Genomic DNA, 9,871 nt, shown 5'->3' with positions numbered 1-9,871 from the left:
AAACCCTGTCTGTCACTTCACGGCGAACGAGCTGAAGATCCCCGCGTCCACAAAATGCCTTCTTGTACCTTTCATTTTCCTGGGTCTTTTCATGGTCCACAAATGTAGTTCTGTTTGGAAAAATGCCATCTGTTGGCCCTGCAGTGACAATAAAATGTGATAGATTGAACAAAAGGCACATGCTGTCGACCAGGTCTGCACCAGAAATGTGTCTTGTGTTCGCTGCTTAACGATATTAGTTTACCAAGGCTAGGTGACAAGATCCCTATAATGAGGTTTCTGTTATATCCTTACAAAAGTTACAAAACATCAAAAAAAAATTAACCAAGTTCCTTTTTTTCAAGCACATTCCACATTCAGTATTTTAAACCTAGTGTTGGCTTAACAGTTAAAGTGATTGGCTTAAAATCCAAGGGTCTTGAGTTCAAGCTTCTGCCGTGCCATTGAATCAACACCAGGCGGGTTGTTCATTCAGCCTGTCATCCTTCCGAGGTCACCAAAATGAGTACCAGCTAGCTGGTAAAGGGGCCTTGCTCCAGTTGGGTTGATTCAGCCTGGCATCCTTCCGAGGTCACCAAAATGAGTACCAGCTAGCTGGTAAGGGGGCATTGCTCCAGTTGGGTTGATTCAGCCTGGCATCCTTCCGAGGTCACCAAAATGAGTACCAGCTAGCTGGTAAGGGGGCATTGCTCCAGTTGGGTTGATTCAGCCTGGCATCCTTCCGAGGTCACCAAAATGAGTACCAGCTAGCTGGTAAGGGGGCATTGCTCCAGTTGGGTTGATTCAGCCTGGCATCCTTCCGAGGTCACCAAAATGAGTACCAGCTAGCTGGTAAAGGGGCCTTGCTCCAGTTGGGTTGATTCAGCCTGGCATCCTTCCGAGGTCACCAAAATGAGTACCAGCTAGCTGGTAAGGGGGCATTGCTCCAGTTGGGTTGATTCAGCCTGGCATCCTTCCGAGGTCACCAAAATGAGTACCAGCTAGCTGGTAAGGGGGCATTGCTCCAGTTGGGTTGATTCAGCCTGGCATCCTTCCGAGGTCACCAAAATGAGTACCAGCTAGCTGGTAAGGGGGCATTGCTCCAGTTGGGTTGATTCAGCCTGGCATCCTTCCGAGGTCACCAAAATGAGTACCAGCTAGCTGGTAAAGGGGCCTTGCTCCAGTTGGGTTGATTCAGCCTGGCATCCTTCCGAGGTCACCAAAATGAGTACCAGCTAGCTGGTAAAGGGGCCTTGCTCCAGTTGGGTTGATTCAGCCTGGCATCCTTCCGAGGTCACCAAAATGAGTACCAGCTAGCTGGTAAAGGGGCCTTGCTCCAGTTGGGTTGATTCAGCCTGGCATCCTTCCGAGGTCACCAAAATGAGTACCAGCTAGCTGGTAAGGGGGCATTGCTCCAGTTGGGTTGATTCAGCTTGGCATCCTTCTGAGGTCACCAAAATGAGTAGCAGCTAGCTGGTAAAGGGGCCTTGCTCCAGTTGGGTTGATTCAGCCTGGCATCCTTCCGAGGTCACCAAAATGAGTACCAGCTAGCTGGTAAAGGGGCCTTGCTCCAGTTGGGTTGATTCAGCCTGGCATCCTTCCGAGGTCACCAAAATGAGTACCAGCTAGCTGGTAAAGGGGCATTGCTCCAGTTGGGTTGATTCAGCCTGGCATCCTTCCGAATGTCACCAAAATGAGTACCAGCTAGCTGGTAAGGGGGCATTGCTCCAGTTGGGTTGATTCAGCCTGGCATCCTTCCGAGGTCACCAAAATGAGTACCAGCTAGCTGGTAAGGGGGCATTGCTCCAGTTGGGTTGATTCAGCCTGGCATCCTTCCGAATGTCACCAAAATGAGTACCAGCTAGCTGGTAAAGAGGCATTGCTCCAGTTGGGTTGATTCAGCCTGGCATCCTTCCGAGGTCACCAAAATGAGTACCAGCTAGCTGGTAAGGGGGCATTGCTCCAGTTGGGTTGATTCAGCCTGGCATCCTTCCGAGGTCACCAAAATGAGTACTAGCTAGCTGGTAAAGGGGCATTGCTCCAGTTGGGTTGATTCAGCCTGGCATCCTTCCGAATGTCACCAAAATGAGTACCAGCTAGCTGGTAAGGGGGCATTGCTCCAGTTGGGTTGATTCAGCCTGGCATCCTTCCGAGGTCACCAAAATGAGTACCAGCTAGCTGGTAAGGGGGCATTGCTCCAGTTGGGTTGATTCAGCCTGGCATCCTTCCGAATGTCACCAAAATGAGTACCAGCTAGCTGGTAAAGAGGCATTGCTCCAGTTGGGTTGATTCAGCCTGGCATCCTTCCGAGGTCACCAAAATGAGTACCAGCTAGCTGGTAAGGGGGCATTGCTCCAGTTGGGTTGATTCAGCCTGGCATCCTTCCGAGGTCACCAAAATGAGTACTAGCTAGCTGGTAAAGGGGCATTGCTCCAGTTGGGTTGATTCAGCCTGGCATCCTTCCGAGGTCACCAAAATGAGTACCAGCTAGCTGGTAAAGGGGCCTTGCTCCAGTTGGGTTGATTCAGCCTGGCATCCTTCCGAGGTCACCAAAATGAGTACCAGCTAGCTGGTAAGGGGGCATTGCTCCAGTTGGGTTGATTCAGCCTGGCATCCTTCCGAGGTCACCAAAATGAGTACTAGCTAGCTGGTAAAGGGGCATTGCTCCAGTTGGGTTGATTCAGCCTGGCATCCTTCCGAGGTCACCAAAATGAGTACCAGCTAGCTGGTAAAGGGGCCTTGCTCCAGTTGGGTTGATTCAGCCTGGCATCCTTCCGAGGTCACCAAAATGAGTACCAGCTAGCTGGTAAAGGGGCATTGCTCCAGTTGGGTTGATTCAGCCTGGCATCCTTCCGAGGTCACCAAAATGAGTACCAGCTAGCTGGTAAGGGGGCATTGCTCCAGTTGGGTTGATTCAGCCTGGCATCCTTCCGAATGTCACCAAAATGAGTACCAGCTAGCTGGTAAGGGGGCATTGCTCCAGTTGGGTTGATTCAGCCTGGCATCCTTCCGAGGTCACCAAAATGAGTACCAGCTAGCTGGTAAGGGGGCATTGCTCCAGTTGGGTTGATTCAGCCTGGCATCCTTCCGAATGTCACCAAAATGAGTACCAGCTAGCTGGTAAAGAGGCATTGCTCCAGTTGGGTTGATTCAGCCTGGCATCCTTCCGAGGTCACCAAAATGAGTACCAGCTAGCTGGTAAGGGGGCATTGCTCCAGTTGGGTTGATTCAGCCTGGCATCCTTCCGAGGTCACCAAAATGAGTACCAGCTAGCTGGTAAAGGGGCATTGCTCCAGTTGGGTTGATTCAGCCTGGCATCCTTCCGAGGTCACCAAAATGAGTACCAGCTAGCTGGTAAGGGGGCATTGCTCCAGTTGGGTTGATTCAGCCTGGCATCCTTCCGAATGTCACCAAAATGAGTACCAGCTAGCTGGTAAGGGGGCATTGCTCCAGTTGGGTTGATTCAGCCTGGCATCCTTCCGAGGTCACCAAAATGAGTACCAGCTAGCTGGTAAGGGGGCATTGCTCCAGTTGGGTTGATTCAGCCTGGCATCCTTCGGAGGTCACCAAAATGAGTACCAGCTAGCTGGTAAAGGGGCATTGCTCCAGTTGGGTTGATTCAGCCTGGCATCCTTCCGAATGTCACCAAAATGAGTGCCAGCTAGCTGGTAAGGGGGCATTGCTCCAGTTGGGTTGATTCAGCCTGGCATCCTTCCGAATGTCACCAAAATGAGTACCAGCTAGCTGGTAAGGGGGCATTGCTCCAGTTGGGTTGATTCAGCCTGGCATCCTTCCGAATGTCACCAAAATGAGTACCAGCTAGCTGGTAAAGTGGCATTGCTCCAGTTGGGTTGATTCAGCCTGGCATCCTTCCGAATGTCACCAAAATGAGTACCAGCTAGCTGGTAAAGGGGCATTGCTCCAGTTGGGTTGATTCAGCCTGGCATCCTTCCGAATGTCACCAAAATGAGTACCAGCTAGCTGGTAAAGGGGCATTGCTCCAGTTGGGTTGATTCAGCCTGGCATCCTTCCGAATGTCACCAAAATGAGTACCAGCTAGCTGGTAAGGGGGCATTGCTCCAGCAGCACAGCTGCACCCACAGAAAAATGATGCAGCTAAGCAGCCACATGCTGCATACGAATAAAAAAAGGACAAACTGAGATTGTGAACAGCTGTCTTGAAGAATTAGAGGGAAGAATGAGATTGAAGAGAATGTGGAAGTTGGTTCCACAGGCAGGGAAAACAGAGAACTATAACAGCACTCAGTAGAGCGCATACCTCCACCAGGTTGAACAGTTTATGTTTTGTATCCCACTGATAGGCCGGATCTGGATTCGGACCTGAACAAAAATCGAATTGGCTTGTTCTTGTCACCTACCCAACTCAACCAGCAAGTTTCGTACGAATCCATTGATAACTTTTTGAGATATCGTGCTATTAGTGGGGGGGCCAATGTTTTCCCGTTGAATTCAAATGTTAATTTGTGGACACTGGTTGGGTTGTCTTTAGGGATGATAGAAGTGTAGAAAAAATATGTCTCCATTTTTTTCAAGTTCTTTATAGCGGCCATTTTGGATTATCAAAATGGCGTTTGTTGAAAACCGAAATTGTCATTATCTTGGCTTCTAAATGACCTAGAGTGTTAATTTTGGTGTCCAAATGTACATATTTGCGGATACTTAATCCAATAAACACACATTTATACACCTACATATGATCAAAAGGGTTCTTATGGCAGCCATCTTGGATTTTCACGCACTTATGCCAACACATATATATATTTTTTTCCATCATTTTCACTTCTAAATCACATAAAGGCTGGACTTTAGTGTTCAAATGTGCACTTATAATGTCTTTGTGCAGTATTTTTAGTTGGCAGTGTTCATTGTTACATTGAAGGATCTCCATCCTCCTCATCATCAGTGTTATCGATTCCCATGGGGCGCTCCTGACCCGTGTTAACACACACCTCTTCATCTGCCCCACACATACACATCTCAGAACAGTTGAGATGCTGAGACCTGCATGAGCAGTGAGACATGCATTGGGTCTTCTTGCAGTTACATTTGATTAGATGTGTGATGGCAGCTGGGGCTGGAGGGTCCTTGGTTGTGATGGGCACCAGCTGATCTCCTGCTCTCCATCCATGTTCTGTTGGTTGTGGAAGCTGGGGGTCCGGTACATCAGCCTGATGCCACACCATGGCCTGGAAATGTGCACGAGCAATGGCTTCATGTAAAGCTCCCCGTGTTGGTGGCAGCTTCTGTGCCTCTAGCTGTTTCTTGGTAAACAGTCTCCACCTCAGCTTGCCCACATCCACAACTGTAGTACGAGGCTCATACAGCTGGCATACAAATGCCTCAATGTCACTTTCTGTGTCAGCTCTCAGCTCCTCAGAGGCCCCAAGGTCATGAAACGCAGATACCACCTCAACAGAGCACCTATTGAGGGCTTGCCAACATGTGAGCTTTCCCTTGCCGGCAAACCGACCAGTCTGGTCTGCTCCCGTGAATGCATGGAATCCTGGTAGGGCTGCAGCCTTCCTGACACCAAGTTCATGTACTATTGGTTCCAGTGAGATTTGCCTCTTCTTGTTCCCCACACCCGTGATGAAGTATGTGTCTTTGCATAGTTCATGGTACCGGTGGAGTGCTAGGCCTAGAGGTCGAAGAGGGCTTGGACAGTGGTGATGTGGGCCTCCAAAGCCCTCTTCATGTGCTTGGCTTCCAGTATTTGTCTGGTCGTTGTTGGGCCATAGATATCAGCCTCAGACCAAGCCTCGTCAAGACCACTGTCCTCTATGGCATTCCCAGCAGCCCTCAGTGCAGCCATCACAGTGTGCATCTCCCCTAGTCGCAGTACCCACTTGCCTTTGCAGTCATCTCTGGTCATCTCCAGCTGTTTGGCTCGCTCATACAGGGCCATGTCTAAGGTGATCACTGTCTTCCTATCGGGACCCATGACCATGCAGTTGATTTGCTGTGTCTGTTTCAAGACTGTTATCAGTGTTTGCCATTCATGGGCTGGTGCTGCTACCAATGGCAGGGCGTTGACCTCTGTCAGAGGCTTCGAAGAGGAGAGCAGTGAGTTGTAGGCTGTCCAAGTTGGGATATCGTGATGCTTGATCCGACTGCCAGGTGGTTGTTTTGGATCGTGGACGAGTGACCCAACAGGGTCAGCATGCTGGGGTTCTGCAGCTTGCAGCTGGTCATCTGGTGGGATGATGTCGTCTTGTACGTCCTCAGCTTCAGCTGTTCGCATGATTGTGCGTGAAAGTAGCCACACTGTGTCCGTCGCAGAGTACGGCTTGGTGACATCTGGGTTTGACCGTGTCTTGAAGCTATACGTGGTACCTGTGGCAGATTGTTTGTTTGGTGCTTGGCAAGGAACAAAGTCTGGAGCAGTCAGAACCTTGAGTGAGCGGTGTCTGGCCTTTCGGTCATGTAGTGTCAGTGTTCTATGTTCATCTGTGGAGGGTGCATGTTCCCGTCGTTGGTAGAGTGCCCAGGCTGTAGCATGGAGTGTCCGCTTCCCATCAGGTGTGTCTTCATTGAAGTCACTGTTGTCCACTGCAAAGAAGACAAACGTCCCTATGCGCATGGTTCTTGGAAAGTATACACCCTGTTCTGTCGTAGACTCTATGACTGAGTTGGCCAGCTGTGTCTCCAACCGCAAGATCCGACTATAATCAACAGACAGACCGAACCCATGCAGGAAATCCAGAAGCTTCTTGTTTCTGGTGGACTGATGGACTACAATGGCAACGGCAAGCTGCTGTGGCCATTCTAAGCGATGGCGGAATGGTGCATCTGGCTCTTTGGGCTTGTACGTGACTTGGCGTTTTGACTTGTAGCCGTACATGATGTTCTGACTGATGGTTATAACATCTCGATGAATAGTGGCTGAGCGCATAGTCTCTGGCTCAATGCTCGTGGCTGGTCCTTCCAGTAGCCAGCGGAGGAAAGCATAGAGTACTTTGGGTACATGCTTTTCAGCATCATCAGTGTTCATTTCTCCTTCAAATTGCCATGGGTGCTTGTTCTGACAAGCAATGGCACTGCGGAGAACAGAGGCACTCTCAAACAGTTGTTCGATGTTTTTTTCATTTGTCTTCGTCATTGCATCTTCGACAGCTGCATCACGCACGGCAGTGGAGAATACACAGTCTGACTCGTTTCGACGTTTTGGTTTCATGAAGTGAACGTCATCAATGTGAGAGTTGATTTTCTCCTTCATGCCTTGGGTAGTAGGTGATGGGACATTGTGCACACCATTATTGTCAAGAATCCTGGAGTAAACCGACTTCAGGTCAGACATGTTGAGAATTTCACCAGCTTGGAGTAGAGAGCGAACAAGGCTGACAAACTCAATGTCTGCGGCTATTTTGATAACATTAGTTTCTTGCAGTATGTGTTCTTTGTCATCACTTGATGTCCCACTCTTGGGAGCACGTTGGACATTCTGCACCCAGCATGGGAGATGATACTTGACGTCGATCGCATGAGCATCATGTGCACTGATGGCAGCACTCAGCTGAACTTTCCACTTGTGGTTGCTGCCTTCTTCAACAGCTTTCTTCAGCTGTTTACCTGCGTTGAACGTGCATACAACATGTACACTTTCCTTAGTGACCTCTTGACAGAAGAAACAAAGGTCTCTGTTGAATGGAGTTGATGATGAACGTGTGAAGCGAAGAGTCTCGTCTTGCGTAGAACCTGAGGTACTTGCAGCGGCAGGTGCAGAAGAAGGACGTCCACACCTCTTATGAAGATGCTGGGTGTCGCCATGTTCGCAGGCTTTCTGGTGGCGAACTCTAGCACGCTCCAGGTGAGCAGTGTTGCATGTAGATCCATAACATGCCCGGTGCCACTTTGCTTTATTGTTCCTCAAGTCAGTGGCAGTGAAACAGCTTAATCATTCGCTGATCTGTTTGAAGTCGGCATCACCATATCGTGCCCTCTCCTGGATGAACTGGAGAAACTTTGCATATGAGCCCAGTGCTGGCTCAGTCACTAGTGCACCTTGGGGATCTTGGCACTGAATGCAAAGTGTGAAATCAGTTTCTTTCTTGGTTTTCTTGCTTTTTGGCTCCATCATAGCTCAGGGTCACGAATCTGGAACATACAAATAACAAATAACAATTAAGATAGATGTGCATTAAGTTAGATTTTGGACACTGGTTCGGCTGTGCCATAAAAACCTATTTTTATCCCTTGTAGGTTATTAAAGAAGGTTTCATTCAATTCTCTATCCCCAAAAATGTACAACTGGACACCAGAATCGAAACTCTAGGTCATTTAGAAGCCAAGATAATGGAATTTTACGTTTTCGACATCCGCCATTTTGAAAATCCAAAATGGCCGCCATAAAGAACTTGAAACAATTGGAGACATATTTTTTCTAGAACTTATATCATCCCTAAAGACAGCCCAACCAGTGTCCAAAAATTAACAAGCAATTTCACCGGGCATTTCAATCTGCTACATTGGCCCCCCCACTATATATATCATCCTTGGCCCTATCACTCAATGGTGAAGAATCACTAAAAATTCTCGAATCCAGATATTCACCAAATTTGAATCAATTCGTCCTTGTCACACAACCAACCTGTCCACCAGACACACCTCCGGTGTCCCTTTAAGTTGACAAACCTACAGGTTCCAACTCAATCAGATCAAAATTAATAAAATGTCAAATGAAATTTATTTTACAATGGAAACTTTTTTTTTTTTTACTCCTCCCAACATCCTCCAGTCCTACTATTAATTTGCAATTGGCTTTGACACCAATACAATTTTTACGAGGGACCCTGGACATCAAAAAGCTACATATATCGAACAATCAGTTTCAAATGGAGCACCTCGCCACCATTAGACATTTAAATTGCAGCAGATGTGGAAATAAATGCGAATTGTTGCTCTCAGCTTGCCGGCTCGATGACACAAGACGCCATTTGCATTTTTGCCACCCCCATCCCTACCGGGCAACTTGCTCATACTGTATGCCAAAGGCTCCGGAGTCCATAAGTGGCCCATTGCCGCCATTTCTGGACCTCTTGGGCTCCGCCCCTGGGGACTCTTGGCTCCGCCCCTGGGCTATTGGCTCCGGCCCTGGGGACTCTTGGCTCCGCCCCTAGACTCCTGCTCCGCCCCTGGGGACTATTATCTATAATTCTATATTATCAAAAATGAATTATCGACGACATTAAAAGGTAAGTTCTGAATTGGACCATAAACCTCTCATCAGGAGTTATCACACCAACGCAATCCACGCCGTAACACAGGTAGTCACAGGTCAGGAATCGCCAGGTGAACGTGAACTCCCCACCAAGCAACGCGTGAAGGTGGAACCGTCGTGAGTACGTTTTATTGAAATTTCCTCGCAAAAAAAAAAAAGAGTAAAAACCAGCACAGACAAAACTTTTTAAAAACCTGTCTCCCAAGCAACAGGACGTCATTCATGAACAGGATGAAGGTTTTTATTTTTAACGACTCACCGAAAAACATGAATGAACACAGAACGAACGCGTGCTCAAATGTCGACGTTACACGTTAATATACAGTCTTCCTGATTGGATGGATGGGCGGCAAACTGGAGGAAAAATGTGTACCCGGAAGTCTGTCCGTTGCTATAGTGCGAGCGTGGTGTTGTTGTTGTTTCTGGGTCACAAATTCTATGGGATGCGGTGGAGTCAAACCACCAAGGTCAACATGAATGAATACAGAACCAACGCATGCTGAAAGGTCGACGTCATACGTTAATATAGAGTCTTCCTGAATGGATGGATGGGCGACGAACTGGGGGAAAAATGTGTACCCGGAAGTCTGTCCGTTGCTATAGTGCGAGCGTGTTGTTGTTGTTGTTGTTGTTGTTTCTGGGTGTGCCTTCCTA

At 48.4% G+C, this 9,871-nt stretch overlaps 1 protein-coding gene across 3 annotated transcripts in view; it reads right to left on the bottom strand.

The window, feature by feature from the left end:
• The window catches only part of WDPCP (WD repeat containing planar cell polarity effector), a 185,146-nt gene extending 175,580 nt beyond the window's left edge, over positions 1 to 9,566 (bottom strand). For 2 of the 3 annotated variants that reach the window (XM_078784235.1, XM_068129394.2), the window contains exons 1-2: positions 9,477 to 9,566; positions 69 to 138 (exon numbers count right to left, since the gene is read on the bottom strand). In XM_078784235.1, coding sequence (XP_078640361.1) covers positions 69 to 129 — 61 coding nt within the window. In that variant the 5' untranslated portion in view covers positions 130 to 138; positions 9,477 to 9,566. Of the gene's footprint in view, positions 1 to 68; positions 139 to 8,960; positions 9,059 to 9,476 lie in introns of those variants that run through there. The other variant, XM_078784236.1, reaches the window with a different exon arrangement.
• Positions 9,567 to 9,871: the final 305 nt, after the last annotated feature.

This window comes from Myxine glutinosa, chromosome 9, assembly GCF_964187855.1.
Source record: "Myxine glutinosa chromosome 9, kmMyxGlut1.1, whole genome shotgun sequence".
Classification (NCBI taxonomy): Eukaryota; Metazoa; Chordata; class Myxini; order Myxiniformes; family Myxinidae; genus Myxine; species Myxine glutinosa.
Note: the sequence above shows the minus strand (reverse complement) of the source record. Positions and strands in the feature narration are given on the sequence as shown.